Source organism: Meleagris gallopavo, chromosome 1, assembly GCF_905368555.1.
Source record: "Meleagris gallopavo chromosome 1, MGAL_WU_HG_1.1, whole genome shotgun sequence".
Classification (NCBI taxonomy): domain Eukaryota; kingdom Metazoa; phylum Chordata; class Aves; order Galliformes; family Phasianidae; genus Meleagris; species Meleagris gallopavo.
In genome coordinates, this window is record NC_139404.1 from 46657356 (window position 1) to 46679843 (window position 22488).

At 38.3% G+C, this 22488-nt stretch overlaps 1 protein-coding gene and 1 long non-coding RNA gene across 44 annotated transcripts in view; one reads left to right on the forward strand and one right to left on the reverse strand.

The window, feature by feature from the left end:
- LOC146545285 (uncharacterized) overlaps window positions 1-22488 on the reverse strand; it is an 86522-nt gene that overhangs the window by 51457 nt on the left and 12577 nt on the right. For 25 of the 38 annotated variants that reach the window (XR_014883313.1, XR_014883319.1, XR_014883311.1 and 22 more), the window contains one exon: window positions 102-195. The exons of the other annotated variants lie outside the window; for them this stretch is intronic. This is a non-coding gene — a long non-coding RNA (uncharacterized LOC146545285). The remainder of the gene's footprint in view (window positions 1-101; window positions 196-22488) is intronic. 38 annotated transcript variants of the gene reach the window in all.
- Window positions 3488-22488, forward strand: part of NR1H4 (nuclear receptor subfamily 1 group H member 4) — a 40799-nt gene continuing 21798 nt past the window's right edge. For 2 of the 6 annotated variants that reach the window (XM_010709449.4, XM_003202169.5), the window contains exons 1-3: window positions 3488-3610; window positions 10330-10466; window positions 19472-19834. In XM_010709449.4, the coding sequence (XP_010707751.2) occupies window positions 10382-10466; window positions 19472-19834 (448 nt within the window). In that variant the 5' untranslated portion in view covers window positions 3488-3610; window positions 10330-10381. Of the gene's footprint in view, window positions 3611-10329; window positions 10467-15003; window positions 15159-16232; window positions 16377-17969; window positions 18048-19471; window positions 19835-22488 lie in introns of those variants that run through there. The other 4 variants (XM_010709473.4, XM_010709468.4, XM_010709487.4 and 1 more) reach the window with 4 other exon arrangements.

Consider the following 22488-nt stretch of genomic DNA (forward strand, 5'->3'; position numbering starts at 1 on the left):
TAAATGAAGACTAACCCTAATTGAACTCAATTACTATCTTACTGTATAACATCAAAATATCAAGAGGAAAAAAAAAAAGAAAGAATAAAGTGTATATTTACCCCAAGGCCGGTAGCAGAACTTATCAGCTGATACTGTACTAACACTTTTGACTTAAAGCTGTGATTCCTCTAGTAACTTTTAAACTCGTAACCCCTAGCAGGAAAGAAGAGAATGGGGGAAAAGGATATAACATCAGTGCCTTACTTAAAATTTAAAACCAATGAGAGAATCTGATGTTGTTGAATAACCATAAAACTTATTTATAGCAAATCACATTCTGAATTCCAGTTGGAGTCAGCTAGAGGGAGGTAGACCAAGTTCCACACAGTGAAGTCCACTATCTGACAGTGTTTCTGATTCCACGTATAGTCAGCATTTCCATTGCACCAGGTCAGTTACAAGATAGTATCACATTAATTACATATGTGCTCCTGGTAGAGGACACTGGCTAACTATTAACTGTTTGCCATCAGAGAGGAATTCCCCCCTTGCTGTTATGTTTCATGAGTCTCTACTTTAAATATGTGAGTGATAAAGGCAAAATGTTGGATTACATCAGTGCAAATTATAAAATTGTTGAACAAATTCTGCTGTGTCCAGAAACCAAATAATCAGAGAGTAACTTATAACTATGTGGCTCAGATTAGTGAAATTCAAGATTTCACTAATAATTTTTTCTATAAATGAAACTGATCTTAACACTGGAGCTAATCTTCTGCCTTTGAAATACAAGAGGGAAAAGAACGATATAAAGTTACTAGAGTAAACTCACTGAAACTTTGCACCCCATTCTTTTCCTATTTTTTTGCCCGTAAAGAAGCACCCTTATCTACTAAGATTACATAATTATCTTTCTATGATAAAACTTATTGTAAACTGGTGATAATTTTGGCCATTCTTCAAGAAATGAAATGCTTTCTTTTCATTAGACTGGTGAAGAGTGGTATTTCTGAGAGTGCCCAAGAGTATGTAATGGCCAATCCACTGAGATAGACTGTAGGTGACTTGTGTCCTCTGTGCAGCATCAATAAATATAGAGTGCTGCAAGGATGCAAGAAGAGGTGCAGGTGACTCTGTATTCAGTGGATAGACCATTATTTATAACCAAATCAGAAACTCTTTACAAGTTTTAAGCAATGGCTTTTGCGGAGGTGTGGCTTCGGTAGGCTCTTTAGAAAAGACTTTCTATCTGTGGGGAACTGGATTTGAACCATATCACTCCCACTTTTCTCCCTTGTAGATAGTCTCTTAGAATGCTATAGAAGACGTTTGATTTGCTCTAAATCCTTTCCATTCTCTTTTCATTTGCATATCAGCCACAATAAAATATGAACAGCTGGCTTGAACTAGTAATGCCACATGTCATTGCTACAGGCAACACTTCTGATCATGCAGCTTCTTTCTTGTTTTTTTTTCCAATAATGTATCAGAAATACTGATTAGTGGACAAAGCACAACTTTGCCACTTCGTCTTTTATTATTGGATGAAAATTAAAGACATTTTAACATTACAAATTCTTTGGTGAATGGAGGTATTAAATTCTGCTTCCTTCTTTTGTGAACTCTTTTCTATCTGAAGAACATCCATGCAGAGAAAAATGCTTTTGGAGGAAGAGCCTTTACTGAAGGTTTGTTTCTAGGGACTTTAAATATCAATTGAGCTGTGCCATTAAATACCTAGGACTGATCCTGCAAGGGGCTGAAAGCTGGAAGACCCAATTTAAGGTCTTCAGAATTAGTCAATAGACGAGACAAAATACAGTGTGAGACATAATATGGTATTTGTGAGATATCTTCATGCAGCTTCTGTTGCTTCACCTGGTAACTGACAAAACCCTATTAGTGGCCTCAGGTTGACTGAAGGGTTTTTTTTGCATATGTTTCCTAGGCACCACCAGAGTGTGTACTTACTGAAAATTGTCAAATGGGATGTCGGCATGTTTTGTGTGATACCACCTGCTTCCTGTGGGCAGAATTGTTTTGGAAGATTTATTGCAAGCACTGAAAATGTTGCTGAGAATTAATTTGTAAAACGGAAATCTCATCATTTACAGTGATGATGACTTCCGGAGAACCAGCGAAGACATCTGGTCTATTTATCATGCAGCCAGTGTCTGCTAAAAGAAACTGTGGGCACAAACCCCTGAAAACAGTGGTGTCCTGCAGCAGCTTTATGGCACTGATCCCATCAGAAACCTGTCAGGCCATGTGTGTTTGGCTATCAGGTGAAACTACAAGAAAAAGATCATGAGAAAGAATATTTATTACTTTTTAAAGAGAAAGACAGTTCCATTTTCCTTGACGTAAGCTGGAGGATGAATACACCTTTTCTAATTTATTTATTTTAACTTGGAGTGAAGGGAATATTGCTGTTGATAACTTCAGGACAGGCAACTGTCACCTTTCTCCCAGAAAGTGTTGTGTTTGTTGTCCAGTGCCTGTCTCCTGGAGTAGGAGGCACAGCTTGTGTGCACGCACTCTTAATCAGACAGTGCAAATATGAAAAGGAGAAGGAGAGAGAACAACTACAGTGTGGCAAACACGAACTCATTTCCCATAAGCGATGCTGCCACTTGTCCTTCCTAGCTGAAATTTGCCTCAATTCCACTGCCAAATCAACTCATCCCCAGAGGATATGTCATCAATACAGAACAAGGTATTATTACCCTCCTTATGTGGATGCCATGTTGTAACAGAACAGCCTGGCTTCGCTGCTCTTTGCTTTCAATTTCCTTACTGGGTAAGTGAGGACATAACTGTTCAAGGCTACCTTTCTGTCAGTAGTAAGAGATCAGCATCTTCATGTACACTGCACCCAAGATGTGTTTCACCATCCGGGACTACATTCTTCCATTTGTGCACAAAAGGTGCAAGAAACAACTAGCTTTAAAGTTAAGGATTTCAGCTGCATTCCCAAAGTTTTATGGGATGTGCTAGAATCAAAACGATGCAGTTTGTTAGAGGATGTGCTAAATCTGGGAACTGAACTGTAGTGTCTCACGGTCCCTGGAATGCTGTAACTCATAGCCCATTCTGCTTTTTCAGTATTTGGTATCATACTCTGAAATGTGCAATTGCCCTCAAAAGTGTAAATATACCAGAAATACTTGAAAATCAGATATACGGCTTGGAATGACATCTGAACTCCTTGACTGAAAAAGGAAAGGATGCTGAGATTGTCATAAAAATATATGTGTGCAAGAAAAGTATTACAATTAGCAGTGTGGTACTATCTCTGCACTTTTTGAGCCAGCCTCCCCCACACATGAAGCCAGAGTATTAATGAGCATCTCGGATCTCTGAGCTGATGGACATGCAGGGATTCAAAATGTTTTAATACAGCCTGTGTTTAGAGAGTTTCGCAAAGAAAGAATTGTTAATGAGTAATCCTTGTCCATTAGGGCACTGAGCCAATGAGCCCAAGCTTTGATTCATTGTGTTATCACTACAGGCTTCTGCTAAACCTAAAAACAAAACAAAAATGTTCCTGTGTGAGAATCGTTAGGATACTGAACTGAGTGCAGAACTGTTTTACATCCTGCCATCCACGATATTGCAGAAAAGGACAGTAAGTAATAACTTCTTACATTGCTATATCTTGCTCTTATGTTGCACAGCATAAAAGCAATTTTCTCACCGGAATTACTTAGAGGATGTTAATGAATTCTTAGTCAATATAGAAGAAATTTTAAAAGAATAACAAGAGGAGAAGTAATTTCATCTATAAAACTGATGCAACAACAGATATTCCCCTTGGGAAAAAAAAGAAGTTGAGATCATGAAAAAAAAACGTCATGGTTGGAATTTGTCATTAGAAAGCTGACTTTAGTGTCTCTGTGTTGGTGGAAAAATGAAGCTTAACTTTGACCCTGCATCTTTCCTGAAATAACACAATCTTGTTAATTATGTGCCTCAGCTTTATGATTGCACTGATTTGTTCGCTTTTTTTTTTTTTTCATTTTAAGAAATGGAAAAGAATAGGTTAATGGAAAAACAGGGAATAATCTACATAGGATAATCTAAAGTTATACTCATTTTATATAATTTCTCATTTAGACAGATTTCTGTGTAGATACCGGGTGCATCTTCTGAAGTCCAGAACTTCAGCACTTTTAACTAACATAAGCAAAAAGGGGTTTCACATTTCAAGTGACTACTGTTTAAATCTTTAAATTTAGGAAAATGTCAGTTTACTTTGAATGTTCCTGCTAGCCTCATACCTTCAAAATACTGCAAGAATGGCACACATTTGACATACATTTCTTATTTTTACTGTTGATGCTCATGTTAGAGAGAGCTCAGAGTCCCCCCTAGGCTATATGGGAGTTCAAAAACAGGATAAGAAAGAAGTCATGGCTGCTGAGACAGGAAAAAGGTGCTGGAGAAAGGAAAGTGCAAAGGAATGGTGTTCAGTTCAGCCCAGAGTCAGTCAGAAGCTGCCTCACTCTTTGAAGTCAACCTGCCTATGTTCAGAAATGGCATCAAGTCTTTTGGCAGAGCTTTCAGTTCTACTTGTGATTTGTCCCTTCAAAATAAGCTGTGTGAATATCTTGTGTTTTATCTGTGTGCTGTATCTCTTTAACTCCTTTGGTTTTGAACATCGTACTAAAACTGGACAGCCACACACAGACTAAATTTCAACCAAACGCATTTCTAAAACTTGCTCATATTGTTGCTTATGTTCTGCATCAGTTGCTGCGTAGCTGCTCATGGTGCCATGCATGCCATGATGATCTGGCAGTGAAAGGCTAGAAATGAGGAGTGTGAATCTTCCTCATGCTTTCATGTCTTTGATATACTTTAAAGTGAATAGGCAGGCACATAGAAAGACTTTCGTAAAAGTGAGGCTTTGTGTTGAATATTCCACAAAAAGCCTATGAAGTGAGATCAAAAGCTTGTGAACTAGATGGGAATCCTTCCATTGATGTTAACAGTGTTCAGATCAGGCCATGGATTAACTGAAGCTTCTCTGAGAACTGATGGCCACATGTGTAAAGAATAGGAAAATATTACAGGGCAGAAAGAAGGAAAAGTCTTACTAATATTTGTGAAAATTTTTGCCAGTACTTTGACATAACTTCCTTGACTGAGATATTGAAATAGATACAGTCAGTCTTCTGAAGGTAATTAGAATTTTAAGGGGATTTTCTGATGATCAAACATATTTTTGCTTTAGCTGAAAGGATGAGTCTATGGTGCTTTTTACTTTCAGTGAGCCCAGTCAATTTTAACTTTAATTACTTGATAAAGAGGCTTGGTTTTGCTAACACAGAAGCCAGGGGAAGTTTTTGTATTGATGATAGAAGGCAAAGAGGCAGTTCACTGATAAGAGTACACAATAAAACTGAAACTTACACCCACATCTGTGTGCATGTGTGTGTACATACACACATTTGCATACACTCAGCAACATCTCCCATAAGAAAGCCAAATAAACATGCATGCACGTATATGTTTTTCTTTCACCGTATATATCTCAAATTTCTCAGTTAAATATCAAATGCATAACCATGTATTGACTGTTTTGATGTATGCTAAAATTGTGTAATTCAGAGCTCCTCATACATAATTGGTGAAGATAATTTCATGAAACTGAGCACATGCTTTTCTGCATATGTACTGAGCTTTTTCTTTACTGCCTTATTCTGCCCTATGAAAATAATCTCAAATAGTTTTTGAATAAACTTATTTAAAGTAATCATTTGAAACAAAGAGTTTTATTGCTTATTTCATGCTTCTTCATTTCTCTTGAGGGGCTCTTATTTTGGAGAACAGTATTGATTTCCTATGCACTTATTGCCCTTATTTCAGCTTTTCCCTCATCTGATGATTTTTTTGTTACACATCACGATGGAACATTGGTTAAGTATGGTAAGATAGTTGAGGGTTTGGATTGATAAAGAAATCTGAGTTAAGAGAGTGGTTGCTGATCCCCCTTCATAGAGATGAAGTGCCTCTAGAATCTGTGATGACATAGTTTTATGTCACCAAAACAAATAAACGTCTTATCTTAGGAAAACAAAAATTCTGTCGAGAGGTTCTGTGCACAGGTGGTGCAGATGGCTCTGTATGTCTCCCAGCCATGTCACCAGCAAGTAATGTACCTTCATATGCCTGCTGAGTGGCACTATATTGCCTGTCAGTACAATGCTTCTGAAGTTGCTCCATGAGAGTTGGAGCAAGCTGAGACCAGAGGATTAAGCTGAGAAGTGGCTAATGACATGGTGTAAGTTATGGTAACAGCTATTTGAAAGCAGAGAAGACTGCCTCTGGGTCTGTGGTGCTTTGTGACATTGACTTATGCTGACCTACCTGTACTATTTCCTAGAACTGAAAGAAGTGTGGAAGAAGTGGTGTTTAAATATCCCATATTGTGTAAGTGATGTAAAACTGAAAGCTGAAGATCATTAGCTGCTGCTTTTGAATTATTGATTAAATTAATTGGGTAAATCTAACAGGTTCACAGCAGGTTGTAGTTATGAGCATTCTAAAGGAAAATATAAATCAGTATTTAATGAAGAGTTTGGCATTCAGGAAAATTTACAATAGCAAAGCTACATGTAATGGAAAAATATATTTCTAGCCTTTTCAGTGGTGATCATGCCTTATATATGACAAAAATCCTAGTAAGATATGATCAATTTCTTTCATGAAATCCAGTAAATGGTCTACATCAGCTGAATATATTAAAGGAAATTATAGATAGGTAGATAGATATGCACTTACATATATTAAAAAAATGGGAACTCTAAAATCTTTATGAATATTTGACTGGAATTGAATCTCTCTAGATCAAAATTAATGTGGGAGGAGGGGTGGAGTTACAAAACTCGTAATGTCTGAGCATACAGAGAAGTTGTACCAAATATGCCACAGATTTATCACAATGAACAAAGCACTGTTAATGGCATCATTTGCGTATGTGTGTGTGTAAAGAATAACAGAGCCTAGGAACTCTGTCTTGAGTGATGTTATTTAATGATATGTTAAGAAAAGAATAAGTGGATAGCCTCAAAGGAACAGTTCAGAGAGACTGTAAAAATGCAAATATCATTAGAGTTTAACATGCAACTTTCTTACCTTATATGCAGCACAGACTAGACAGATACAGGATAAATAACATACAAGCTAAGGAACTATACATGAAAATTTTAACTGTATACCAAAATACTCAGTAAATAATGCCACGGGGATCTGTCTTTAAAATGTCCTGATATAACACCCGAAATCCTCTAAGAACATGAGGTACTACACTCTGTATGAATATATAGGAATTCTCAATACCAATGCTGCTGTCAGCTATGTAGTGTTAGCTAGATTTGCTGAGGAAACATGAGGCTTAACAGTAATAACAGAACATAATCTTCAAGTTTGGTTGCAGGGTGAGAGAGAATCTTGCATGGAACTCACAGAATCACAGAATCGTAGAATTGTAGGGGTTGGAAGGGACCTCTAGAGATCATCGAGACCAACCCCCCTGCCAAAGCAGGTTCCCTACACCAGGTCGCACAGGTAGGCGTCCAGGCAAGACTTGAATATCTCCAGAGAAGGAGACTCCACAACCTCCCTGGGCAGCCTGTTCCAGTGCTCCGTCACCCTCACCGTGAAGAAGTTCTTACGCACATTCGTGTGAAACTTCCTATGCTGCAGCTTATGTCTGTTTCCCCTCGTCCTGTCTCCACGTACCACTGAAAAGAGACTGGCCTCACCGCTATGGCTGCCACACCTCAGATATTTATAAACCTGGATCAGGTCCCCTCTCAGTCTTCTTTTCTCAAGGCTAAACAGACCCAGTTCACTTAGCCTTTCTTCATAGGGGAGATGCTCCAGACCCTTCATCATCTTTGTGGCCCTCCGCTGGACTCTTTCCAAGAGATCCCTGTCTTTTTTGTACTGGGGAGCCCAGAACTGGACACAGTACTCCAGATGAGGCCTTACCAGGGCAGAGTAGAGGGGGAGGATCACCTCCCTCGACCTGCTGGACACTCTCTTTTTAATGTACCCCAGAATGCCATTGGCCTTTTTGGCCACGAGGGCACACTGCTGGCTCACAGCCAACCTGTCGTCCACCAGGACACCCAGGTCCCTCTCTGCAGAGCTCCTCTCCAGCAGCTCATCCCCAGCCTGTATTGGTGCATGCAATTATTCCTCCCTAGGTGTAAGACCCTACACTTGCTTTTGTTGAACCTCATCCGGTTTCTTACTGCCCAGCTCTCCAGCCTGTCCAGGTCTCGCTGAATGGCAGCACAGCCTTCAGGCGTGTCAGCCAATCCTCCCAACTTCGTATCATCAGCAAACTTGCTGAGGGTGGCCACTATCCCCTCATCAAGGTCATTGATGAAGATGTTGAACAAGACCGGACCCAGCACAGACCCCTAAACTGCATGGGTTGCACTCCTGTGGGCAGTAAGAAAACTACTGATGGGCTTGCATGTGTAGGCAAGGTGAAGATGTCCTATTCTTTAGCAAGAAAATTCATAGAAAACTTCAGAATTCCTCCGAAAAGGCCTCATTTTGGCATTTCTCCATGGCTTTCCATTTTTTGCATTATTATAATTTTCCAGTCCTGACTTTGCTGCTCTCCTCTCCAATTGCAGGACCCTTAGTACGGGGATGTAAAAGGAGCCCCCCCCTACAGCCTGTCATGGGAAGTTCATGAGAAAATTACTGTATTGCTGCTGACTTCCCTTAGCAACCTCAGTGGACAGCCCCTTTTCTTGAGGGGTTTTGGCAATGGAAACCTTCCCCAGTAAACGTGACACACAAGGTAGTGAAGTGGCTGGAAGAGGATGTGAACCTGCTGGGATGGTTAGGCTGGTTGCTAAGCCCCATTCCAAGATACGTGGAGTTTTTTGCTGCTGCAAAACTGCTTCTGTGCTAGATTTGAGACTGAGTGTTTACATGTTATTTGCTGCAGGACCCCAATCTGGTCTGTGACACAAGTAGCTTTTGACATTTCTGAGTAAACTGTTTAAATTATCTGTGGGCAGACATTTAAGATGCATCGGTCTAATTAGAGAGCCTCTGTTTATGTTAAGAAAGAACTTAATGAATCCTTATGGACAAATCTGAGTATAATTACACAGCGTGCTTGCTGGTCTCACAAGCTCCTTCCCAGTCTGTGGGGCTCTGAGGCCTCCTGCTGCACTCACGTTTTTGTCAGATGACTTCACTGCTGCTTGAGAAGTATGCTGAGCCCTCAATGCGTAGCAGGCCAGGCTCTAACTCTCAAGCAGCTTCAGTGAGTGGAAACACAGATTCAGGAACAGTCCCATGGGAATGAAATCAAAGAAAGAATTAAGATAGAATCTTTTTGGTGTCTGCATTGAGCCTATGAGACGTCCTGAGTGTGTTCTCCGGCTGCTGACAGTCCTGCCCCACATGTAACCTTGAGCTGTTCCATCCCACACATGAATGAGCACAACCCCATTCTTGCTCCACCCAAACTGGCCAGACTTGGGCACAGGAGACTCTTGGCATGCTTTCCCGCTGACTGTGGTGATGCTATCACCGTAGCCCCGACCTGAGCAAGAGGCACTGGTAGGCCTCTCACCTCCTAACAGCCTAGTGGTTGGAGTGGAAAGGAGAAAACCCTGCTATTTTTCTGGGTTCAGTGCTACTGGCAACCTCAGGAGGTGGCAGCTGTGTTTAATGACTAGGAAAGTCTGCCAGTGACCAGGCATAAGCATCTCTCAACCTCCCCAGGCGAGAAAGTTGTATGGCTGCTTGAGGGAGCAGGTGAGCTAGCCTGGTTTTTAGAGCAAGGATTTGCTTTCTGTTTTTGCCACCATTTGTTTTCTTTAGGCAGTAATTACTGAGGGCAAGATAAAGAACCAGTCACTTGAAATTAAAATCAAGTTTCCTGACTTGGGGTCTTCTGACTTAAACCATAAGCTTGCGGTTTCTCAGTAAGTGAAAACAAAGAAACGATGAAAGAGTGATGAAAAAAAATAATGGAAACAACTACCATTCCCTGGGAGAGGGTATGGGCAGCATTGCCCTCAGCAGGTCAGCTCAGTGCTTCAATTTGTGAATATTTGAATAAAGCTGAGCATAAACTGGTTTTAAGCGAACAGCAGAAGGATGGCAAATAAGATACAGCACAGCAAGGAAAAAACAAACAAACTAGATGCAGCATTTTATTTGAAGGCTGAACTAGATACTGTAACTTCAATCCAAGGTTTGTTACAGTAAATACTGAAACAACCTCCTCGATCCTGCCTTGCAACAGGTACACAAAAATGAATTACTTTGTTTTAAATATTCTTCTTGGTTTATATCTTTCAGGATCTCCTTTCAAACTGTTTCTTAATTATATTCCTCCTGAACTGAAGAATAAATGGGATCTGAAATGAATTTAATAGGACATTCCCAGCTAGCTGCTGCAGATGGATTTTCTCTAGCTGAAGGTCCTCATTTATTTGGTAAGTCAATGAATTAAGGATAGTTTGGTATTTTAACTTTGCTTAGAGACCTAGAAAAAAATGCACTGAAAACAAGTCAAAGCCAAGGATATGTGGTGGACATGTGCCCACGTACTTGAATCATCAGTCCCTATGGAAAGAAGAACAAATAATGAGTCTGTAGTGTTTTGTCATTTAATTCTGCATTCTGCCATCAATGCTAACAGCAGCACTTCTATACTATTATCTATTATAACACTTCTAATACCTGAAAGGCGGGGGGGGGGGGGGGGGGGAAAGGCAGACCTGCATATGTAGGCTGGATGTTATCTTCATGTGGGTTATTTGAACCAGGCTAAGCAAACATATTTTCAGTTAGCTTCAAATAAAAACTGCCATTTATTTGCATTGCCATAATATATGTTTTTATGATAGTAATTGCATTTAAATTAAAACTGTGACCATTAAAAACTTATGCTAATAATGTTGATGCAAAAGCAATGTATAATGCAGCTTGCAAAAATCCATCCTTGTTCCTCTTCCAGTATTTTTTTTTCCAAGGATAAACACAGTCTTGTTAATGAATGAAGAATTTTTGGTCAGTATCTTATGGCCTTGGGGAAGCTGTCTTCTGCTCAGGGGAAAAAAAAAAAACTAAATAGAGAGAGAATAAGACAATTTTAATCCTTCCTTTTGGCAGCATAGAGGACTTTTGTTGAGAGTCATGATACATTCATAGCTTCACACATAATACTGATCCTATAGAAAGCTACAGAACTTCAGAAATTTCCTTTCCAAATAAGACCAAAATTTTGTCTTTTTGAGTGGTGGAAAACACTGCAATCATTTTGGTTTCTTCTATCTGAAACAAGAATAGCATTTTGGGCACAGAGGGACATGGAGCCACTCCTGCTCATAGAGCACATAGAATCTGGGAGCATCTCCATGAATCAGGCCACCGCCAGCAACACAACCCCATACAACTAGTCCAAAGTACTATCGCTAAAGATAAACACAAACATTTCACTACTGTGTGTTATTGTGCTATTTTCCTTTCCCTAGATTTGGTGGTTTTGTGGTTTTTTGTTTTGTTTTTGTTACTTTTTTTTTAATGGAAGAAATACTTTAGCGGATGAAATGTTTTGCCAATAGTTTAAAAAAAAGTATATGTAAAATTATTCAAACACTTCAGGCCATAATACTTAAAGAAGAGGATGACATCCAAATTCTGGACACTCAATTTTATATTCATTCATTCCTTTAAATCTCCTGACAATTTGTGCTACTTCAGATTTTTTTTCCTCATTTTTCCTCTAACAATTACTTTTTTGCTAGTTATTTTTCAAGAGGATCAGGTAGCTTCAAAACACAAGAAAGTATGTTAAAGACTTTTCCTCCACACTGAAATCACATTCAGAAAACTTCAGGTCTTGGAATTGTGTCTCCCATTATAGATATAGATATAGAGCTTAGGGCTAAGGAGATTTAATTCAAACTGGCATTTCAGTAACAGAAAGAAATAATCTATTTTATGGGGCTCAATTATGGGTCCCATTAAAAAAGAGACTTAGCATTCCTGTTGTTTCACCTAAGCTGACTTCCAGCTCTTTATGATCACTTGGTCCTATTTCGTGCGTTGTCACTCGACTAAGTCTCAGTACTGAGTTATTCCTAAGTTTGATGTCTTCTGCTCTTAGAGCCCCCCAAAATTAGAAATAATATGCAGCCAATTCCATGCAACAAGTTACTCATTGTGAAGATACGGATCTATCTATTCAAGACTCTTGTAGCAATTTGCTTCGTCTCTGAGTTTTGTATTTGTAAGCTACTTGCATCTGGCATTCTGTTTTGGCAAGTAGAGACTTGTGTACCCAAGGAAATAGGAAGCAAATTTTTCTCTTAAATGACATCTTTAGAATATACATTTCTTAAAGGAGTTCTCACACATTACAGCTTTGATGTAATATAAATGAGAAACTGCTGACTTATAAACATCAGCCTTTATAAATAGCCTCATTTTTCAAAGATATGCACTCACAGTCTGGAAAAAGGAATCCTTGAAAGTGTATTTTCTTCTTATTATGCTTCACTGAAACTTACAAATGAGTGTTTGTAGATCTTCACAACTAAGTGCCTCTCTGAACATCAGCACTGGGTCCAGGTCTTTCAGAAGTGAGGCTGTAAATCCTGGCTTGCTGGTGCTGTGAGCCTCATCACCATGGTAATTCCAAGGGCGCTGCCCCTTTCTACCCTCGACACTTATAGTCACAGTAGATTTCAGAACATCATAAAGGAAAAAAGGGTTTTCTGCCTTTCAGGAGTTGAAAATTGTACATTGCTATTTTAACAGAGTATGCCTATGGTAAATTGTCTCTTCATGTCTTCAGAGTTGGCTTTAAGAGATATTTCATTTCTGTCATTATGAACCTCTGGAAAGAGGACTCAAAACAGGAAAGAGAAAGCAGGAAGCTCTTTGACCACAGCAAAAGTGGGTACCTCTCTCTTCCATCTTCTGACAAACCTGCTTCTATTTTCCTACCTCACTACTCACTGTGATTTAGAAACTTTGTAGATCTCTTTAGAGAAAACATCTATTTGAATAAGTGGCCAAAACCAGCTACATAAAATGCACTCTATATAGCACCTGCATTGTAAGATTAACTTTTTCTTCCTTGCAGCTCTGCTTTTCACAGTGAGGGAAAGGGACTCCTAATGACAAGAAATCCCTGGGGTGCCTGAGCTTGCATGGCACTTGTCCTTCTAAGATGGTTCTCTTCCTCAGATAAACTGTTCTTATTTCACAAGTCCCTCTGAGTCAATTAGGGCCAGCTGTGTGAAGACTGGCCCAACTTCTCAACCTGAACTTAGAGAATGTGACAAATCATAGGCAGCAGACTTTATCACAATAGCCCTATTCTATTTTCTGTCAGCACACCTTACACAGAGGTCATTCATATGCAAGATGTCAAGTGTGAGAATACAGCTGACACATAAATTGGTCACATATATTGATTTTTAAAATTTCTTGTAATGTAGTATCAAAACATAACAAGGCAAGAAATGTTTTCCTAATTTTGCATACCCCTATTGGAGAAGAGTACTGTAAGGTGAAAAAATGTTTTTTAAATCTGCATTTGACAAAACAATGAAAATGCCATTGGAAAGTATTTTATGCATAGAACAGTACCTAATATAAACTAAAGAGGCTCATTCAATTTTAGATAATTTTTTTTTTTGTTATGCCCATCTTCTTTTTTCTCCTTTTTTCTTTTTCTTTTTTTCTCTTTTCTTTTTTCTTTTTTCTTTTTTTTTCACTTTTCCCCTCTTTTTTTTTTTTTTTCTTTTTAACGGTAGTAGGATAAAGTGTCAAAACTGATTAAACACCTTCCAGATCATAAGATTTGTTAAATAACTGTTTGTCCTCAGCACACCTGGTCAGGGATGAAACATCTGGCTTCATCCTTGTAGAGAAGATAATTAGGCCTGTAACAGACCCCTAGACCAAAAGGAAACAAAGCAACACAAATTAAAACAGAAAATCGTGTATGCTTAATAATTATTATGAGGAAAGCTAAAGCAAACCGAGTGGGATCTGAGGAAAAAAAAAAAACAAGAAATTAAAGGAAAAGTATGCAACTGAACAGGACTGAGAGTGAAGATCGCACCACAGAGCAAAGCAAAACCAAAATGCATGTATACTGCTTCCTCCTGTGCATCTTAGCCTGGAAATCTGGCTGTTTCGTGAAATTACACAGGAACCTAGCAGGAAAGCTGCTTGGACAAGACTGCTGTAGGTTTGGCTGGCTTTGCCCTACACTGTTCTCTAAGACTCTATCTCAGTAGGTTTTGCACATCTTCACAACTTTGCTGCTTTCAAATGATGGCATACAATATACTCTCCTGGCTTCAAGCAGACCCAATACACTATGGTGGCACACAACAGAACCCTCATGATATTACAGATGATTTGAGCTGAAGTGACACCTATTAAGTGATAATACCTGAGAGCCACAGGAAGGCTGCGTGGGCCCAGAAGAGTAAGGTCAGCAACATGGACTACAAATTCAGCTGCATCCTACCTGTTCTTTGGAGAGTTAGCTTTACCCCTAACCAACATAGAGAAGAATTGGCAACTGGCCTTGGGTCAAGGGCATCTTCCTGGGACTCTTCTATGTCATCATATAGATGTGTCCAGCAAGGCCTAAGCACTCTGGCTTGTTTTGGAGAATACAAGCATTTCTGGGCTTAAAAAGCACCTGTTAATCCAGTCAACTAAAACAGGCTACTGAAGTGGTTAATCTATTGCTCAGAATCATCTGAAGTTGTTAAATCTTTACTGATGAACGTTTTGCCATGAGTAAACTGTTATAGTTACAGAAAATTACAATATCTAAGCTTTTTGGAGGCACCTCCTCACATGGAAACCAGATTTTATCCAGGTAAATTACTAGTGGATGCTAGCGTTGCTGTTGTTCTAGGCATTTACTAACAAGTTTCTCTGTAATGAAGTTAATCAGTAAACGATATAACCTCTGGCCTGTGTCACTCCTTTGTGAGTCTTAAAGAAAGTTCTCACTGTAAAGAAGGCAACGGGATCTAGACAAAGCAAAAACTTCAAGGGAAGAGAAAAGCAGAGAAAGAGGGAAAGAAGGACTGGGTAACGTAAGGACAGTATTTTGCATCAAGATATGGTCTGACTGAAGACTGGCTGAGGTAGGACATCTCTATGCTCTTGTTTAGTTGTGTTTGTGATCTGAACTTGTGTTCTTCACTGAAACCGTAGGGTGCTATAAGGTTGTTTAACTCAAGAGATCTTTAATGTTCTGAAAAGAATTTGTTTGGAATCGCGTCAGGATTTCATTAATGGCTGTTCTAAGGTTTCCAATTACTTAATCCTGAAGTTTGTGCTGATTTCTTTAAGTTCCACTGTGAATATCTTCAAGACTGCCAAAAGTTCATACTGGAAACCTTCTTATATTTTTGACCCTTTATTAGCTTTGTATTAATGGAATAATAACATTTTACCTTAAAATGTGATATCACTGTAATTTCTGTAATATTCTTAATCAACCAGTGTTATTCTTGAGTCTTGAATCTCAATTTAAAGCTACTAACTGAAAACACTTTCTTTAGTTCCTTCAAGGGAAATTCCTTTTCAATTCAGCAAGTGCTTAAACCTACATTAAAAATGTTTTAATTTGTATGCAAAATACTCAGTGTAGAGTTTGAAGAAACGAACTCAAAACTCTCCCATGTGTTTCAGTTGCAAGCAGTGTTGTGGAAAAATATTTGCAAAACTCTGATTGCATCCATATAAATATGTCACGTTGTAAGCTTTCCTGGTTTCTGTAAAATATTTTCATTGAAAGTCACTTATTTGCAAAAGATAACCTAAAAGGTCAACAACTGTAAGTGATCCACATTTATGTGCATTTAAATCATTTTTAAAATTGTAAAAAGTAGTATTTCAGAAGGAAAAACAGTTGTTTCAAAATAGCTAAGACTAAGCAAATAAAAAAAATGACTATATTCCAGCGAGTCCATTTCTGACTTCACTGCTTTTTACTACTCAATTCCAATGATTTCAGTGGCTGGCTCATGCTTCACAGTAGCACGAGACCAGCTCATTGCAGACTTATTTCTTCTAATGTCTTGATAAAAGCATATGTGCATTCTGGTTAGCAAGATAAGATTAGGGTACTTTTTTTTGCGATAAGAAAACTACGTGTTTTAGACTCGCATATACTTTGCAAAGCATAATTCTCAAAGTTGCTGTGATTTTAAAAGGTCATGCAAGACAGAGCAGCGCACTGTATGCTTCTGAGAGCAGAATCCCTGCAGCCTTTGTGAAAAGCTCTGTGCACACCGCTGGCTGAGGAACACTGCTCGGACCACATGTTTTGGATCAGGCCAAAGAAATTCTTCATCGTGGTAACTTCAAAGCAGTTGATTTCTGTTTCAGCCTTCTCATTTTTAAAGAAAATATTTCAGAATAAAAGGACATTTCAACTCAAGAATGAGAGTTTCATTTTTAAATTGTGTTTATGGAAGACCTCTACAATTTTAAACAAATATTTTTAGGAAAAATGTTAAATAGCTAATGCTTGTCTTGCAGTGTTTAATTCAAGCCTTATTGATTATTTTGTGGAATAATAATCATTCAACAGCAGTTGTTGATCTGCTAATTTCTAAGGATGAAACAGAAGTTCTCACCAAAGCTCTTCAAACTAGACAAATCAGTTCAAATTAATAAAGCCTTAAGCTGAAGCAGGAAAGCCTACACTGTAACTAAATATCCTTAAAAATCACTTTGGTCTCCATCAGTGAGCCATCTGCATACTTCCAGAGTTTTAACTGCAAACTAGCTTTACAGAAAACAAGATTGTGTCTCTCTTTACCCTGTTCTCCCTTTTTCTTTCCACTAATCTAACCAATGATAAGATTTAGCTGAAAGTCTTCATCTCTCTTTTGTATTTTACCTTATAGGTTGATGGTTTTTGTGTCTTTCACTAGTAGAATATAATTAATAATTACGGAGATTTCTGTACACATCTGTAATGCAAACGCTACTTTAAATAAACGCTCAATGTTGTCTCTGCATATGCTGCAGTTCTTTTGCAGCCCTGAGTTTTTAATGAGTCCAGAGATGATTTTCTGCTGTAGAAGGAATGTTGCTTTCCAACAGTTCAAGAGACTGATAAAAAGCTTTTGTGGAATTTCCGGTGGATGGCATAAAGATAAAAATCAACAGTTTCTTTGTTTTCATTTTGGGATCTTCCTCTTTCCTTTAGGGAACTTAGTCAACAAATTAATTCCTAACTAGCAAGCAATAGCTTAGGTTTCCATGGTGAACAGATTCCTTTCCAAAGAGACTGAATGATTTGTATAATGATTGTGTGTCTTGTCATTAAATTAACACTGCTTTTGTGCATAAAGTATTTTGAACAATCTCAAAGGGCAGCATTCCCAACAAACTGGAAATAAAATTAAAGAAAGACCACCTACTCATTAAACCTATAGTTGTAGGCCTTTCCTTGCATTTGAATTTCATTCTGAACAGCAAAGCTCAGCATTATATCATTGCTGTTTTCACCTTCCATGACTTCTGTCACAACTGCAGCTGATAGGTATCACTGGAGTGTCAGTTAAGTTTAGACTGACAAAGCTCTGACTTCATCTTCAGGCTCTTCTATAGAAGATGCCAATGCTTTCTCTCAAGAGTCCAGATGTCCATGTTATTTGTTTGAAGGGCATAAACACAGGCTTGGGGAGTACCCTCTGCTACATACTATTGTAGTATGTGGGTCTTGGCATCTTCTGGAAGAACAAAATGCAACAATAACAAAACTAACTGCTAAAAATAAATAGCGCCATCACTCTCTTTTAGGCTTGTGTCTTATTTTTCCAGACTTGTGTCTTTCTGTTTATTCTTGAACTTGAACCTCTACATTTGCTATTGGCAAAGATGTGCTGTGGACAATACAGCATTCAGCCAAATCCAAGCCAGCTGTATCACTTTTGCAGCACGGTGAAGTAGGAGGGGCAGAGAGCTGCACAGCAAGCATGGGACCTTGAAAGCGAAGAAGTAGTCAAAAAGCAAAGGTTAGTTTCTGTCACTAACCACAGAGAGACAAAGGAGAGGGAAAAATCCCCTGCTACAGATTTTTCTTCCTAGCTGTCATTAAAGAATGCTCCTTCTTTGCTACTAGCATTTCTTCATTGTTTCTGATTCCTCAGAAGTGAAGGAAACTTTCCAGGAATTGATTTTGTCAGAAAAAGCTTTTTTTGAGTGCTTTAGAAGCACAGTTAAGTAATGGTCACCAACAAACTTTTATCTATGATTTCCTTGTAAATTCTGCTGTTGATTTCGATAAGAGTGGGACTAGGCATCTCTCCAGTGACATACATTATTTTTATTGAATTATCTTCTTGGAATTAATGGAGGAGCAGTGTCAGTATTTTCATAAAATAGCAAGACGTGACTTTCCAACAAAAAATATAGAATAGTTTGGGAATAACTTTTTAATTAGCCTTTTCATCTGGTTGACATGGGCTTTCTTTTACTGATATCATCTAAGGACTGTTAGATGTAATTCCACTTGTGTTACTGCAAAAATGAGATCTAAATTGTTGGTATTTTGAATAAGACAAGCAGCATGTGAACCTGCAATTCAATGAACTAAGTAAGGTAGCCTCCAGGTACTTTGCTGATACCAACTTTACAAACTACTTTTACAGGAAATGATGCAATTCTTTGTCATATCTCATTCACCATTACCAAGTTTGTTGTTGGCTCAAAGGTGAACAGTGCAGGCTAGGGAGGTGTTCCTAGTGGGCCAATGCTCGAAGTCCCATAGGCTTGTAGAGATTGGGGACTGGGCTGCAGGGGCTGACTTGGTGACCAATGGAGGCTGGCTGCTGGGAAAGTCCCATTTTTCCACTTACATCAGGAATATCTTCCCTACTTCTTCCTTGCAGCCTCACTACCCCCTTTCAGACTTTTCCTGAAAATTTATTTCACGTACTTAGCCACATAATCAAGTCTCTCTCTTGTCTTTCCCCATTGTAGCTTTCCCATCACACTGTATTCATTCAGAAGTATATAGAAATTAACACGATGTTTTGTGTCTTGATCTAGCTTTCATCAATACCATAGGATTTTTTAATTTACTTGGATTTCTTTTATTCTACTGCAAATCTTAATTCAGGTTACTAATTTATTTGTGGTATGATTACTCTTTCTCATGAATTGAACGTTTATATTACTAGCTACGTGGTATCTTTCAATTTTTTTTAATGTGAATGGCAGTGTGTGACAATCCACCACTGATAAAGGAGTATCTGAGAGTGGCTGATTTGAAAACACCTTGCAAAATACATGCACAGACCATGCAGTCTTTGTGACTATGCCATATTGTTTTTGAGATGGATTTCTGAGGAAGTGGAAACTTTTCTGACAATTGTCTTTTCACAGTAGTAATAATTTGTGTTTTGGATTTCTTCTTTGTTTGTTTATTATTTTCCAGGTATCCTTTCAGAACCAATGAGTTCTCCAGTGCAAGAAGCAGATGTTTCACCTTACACACAGTACAACAGTGTGCCATTTCCCCAAGTTCAGCCTCAGATTTCATCACCACCTTATTACTCCAACCTGGGCTTCTACCCTTCACAGCACGAGGAATGGTATTCCCCTGGGATGTACGAGCTCAGGAGAATACCCTCAGAGACCTTTTTCACAAGAGAGACAGAGATAATGGATATCCCTGCAGCCAAAAAGCCTAGACTGGGCCACTCCACGGGAAGAATGAAAGGAGAAGAGCTCTGTGTGGTCTGTGGTGACAAAGCCTCTGGGTACCACTACAATGCTCTCACTTGTGAAGGATGCAAAGGTAAGATGAAATCAGTTACAGAATACTACTTGACTGTTAAGTGTAGCAGTATCAGCTTTTCACTTTTTTCTTTACATTTTTTGTATTAAGTATTGTAGAAAATTAAATTTAGATTTGATATATATTATTCTGGATTTACCCCAAGACAAATTGTCAATGTCTTCTACCTATGAATCCATTTTCCTATGAATATAGAGCACAGTTGGTCATCAGATGGTCTTGAGCCATCATCAGGTTTCCTTAAGCTTAAGACCAGCTTCCATGCAGTGCCTGGCAGCCTGGTTTTGCTGTCTCAGTGGCTATTGAACCCAGCCTGCTCCTATGGAAAGAGCCAAACTTATGGCCACCCCTTAGGATCTCTCTCTGGGCTAGGCTGCCATAGAAATCATCTGTGACTTCAGTCCATATGTAGTGTACATTGAAAGGAAGTGAAAGCTGTCAGCCCCCATTTCCAAAGTGTTCCCAAAGAACCCTCTTCCTTCAGGTCCTAATGTGGAAGCAGTGTGTCTCTAGGCTTGTGAAATGAATGAACCTTTCTAATTCCAGGTGTGTTTCTAGAAACAGCCTCTATCCCTAGAAAGACAGTTTTTTCCAGTTGCAATTGCAGCCTAGATATCTTACTTCCTAGGGGAACAGTATTCACAAATCTGTCAGGATAAAGGCGCTATAGAAAATCATTGCCTTTATTGAAGACATTATTGCCAGATATTTCAGCAGAGGAAACAAAAAAGATATACTAGTGGAACAACTATTGTACCTTAAGATGGTCACTCTGTGATGAGGCCAAGGTGCAAGGTAGGATGAAAAATCCCTCAGTTTTTCATCCTATTTTGTGAATAAATGTTTAATTAAGGTTTCTGTTCCATGGATAAAGGCTGCAGTATGAACATGGATACTAATCTTAATGTGGAGCTCACTGTCATCGAGGGTGGACTTTGAAGTACTTTTAGGTTTTGCTTTACCTCTTACAGATTCATTTCTGAGGGCAAAACAGACCTCACTTACCTTACTGTAAACGTAAATGCAATTAAAGGTCATATAGTTTATCTGAATAATTTCAATAAATAGGAGATTGGTTTCTTTCAGCTGCCTGCGCGAGTATGCTCAAAGTAAAAATAAAATAAATAGCTTTTACTAATGCTGTCTTTATAAACAAGATTTATATTCAGTTTTAATGTGAAGATTCTAAGTCAACATTTATTTTGTTAGCTAGCTGTTCCCACTGTTTATTATTTCAGTTATGAAATGACTTACTCTATTTTTCAAAGATTTATAATTGCAAACTCCAGAGTGTTTAAAAAACATCTCTGGGAGTTTGTTAAAGCCATCAGGTAAATACACAGGTAATATGTGTTCATCTCTCTACTGATTCAGTTTGAATCATTCTGCATAATTATAATTATACTACTTTATTGGGATAATTTATTTTATGTTTTCTCTCTATTTCATGATTGCAACATCAATTATGAGGAATAGTACCCTTGATCAAACATAGTAAAACTTGAATTATTTAAAGACGATGCATTCAATTTCTACAATAAACTTGAGAGGCCATTAAAATAACAGCTGATTCAGGAAAAAGATGTGCTGAGGGCAGTAATTCTCTTTTACAAGAGGATATAGCCTTTTCTAGACCTCTGATCATTCTTCTCTCTCTGTGGAATTTTTCACATTGCTATCTATTACCTCAAGACACATTGACCAAAACTGGGCTCGGTAAGACAGTTGTACTCTTATCAGTGTAGTAGGATTACTTCACACATCTCATATCTGAGCATGGCATTAACTCTTCTTTTCAGTAACAAGACTGTTAATTCATGCTCACTGAGTGTCCTGAATAATACACAGACCTCTTTCTGCAGGCCAGGTGCATACCCTGCAGTGACCCTGCTCCAATGATGCTGTAGAAATTCTGATTCAAAGTTGGACACTTAGCAAATATTTATATGGGAGTCAGTTCTCTGTGATGAATATGTGAATTTTTTTTACCATTATTACTTTATTGGATAGTGCATTCAGCAACACTCCCCATTTTTCTTTCTTGAGTAGAGCAATATTAAGATCTTATTTACCATCCCTCATGAGAATAGCAATCTGAAGATATGGATTGAATTATACATTTCTATCTTATTTTTTTGCAGTACGTGAACATCCTTTAAGAAATATTTATTAACTATTTAATATTTTACATATTATATAAAAGCAGATAAAACATTTGCTCTCATAGGATAGTTGCCTCTAGTATATAAAAATAGAAATTAAATTAAATAAGAGGATTTCTTGAGGTTTCTCTCACGTCTAGCACATCAGTTTTGAAGATACTACCTTGCTCTACAATAATACTAGCATCACAATTGTGATCCATAAAGGATAAGACAGTCCACGGGCAACATTTCATTATAAGGACCATTGTACTGTGCTTTAAAGCCTGCTCCTCTAGAGGCCAATCCCCTGATAATCTTTGCAGGCAGACATCAAAGCTCCTAAAGACATTTTTAAAACAGCCAATAGTTTATAATTACACATCTTTGAAAATATACACTAAGCCACTTCATAATAAGATAATAAACACTAGGAACAGCTTAATCTGCATAGCGGTAATGGGCTTTGAAGGCCATTTTGAGATGCTGCAGAACAAGTTTGATGCAGTATTG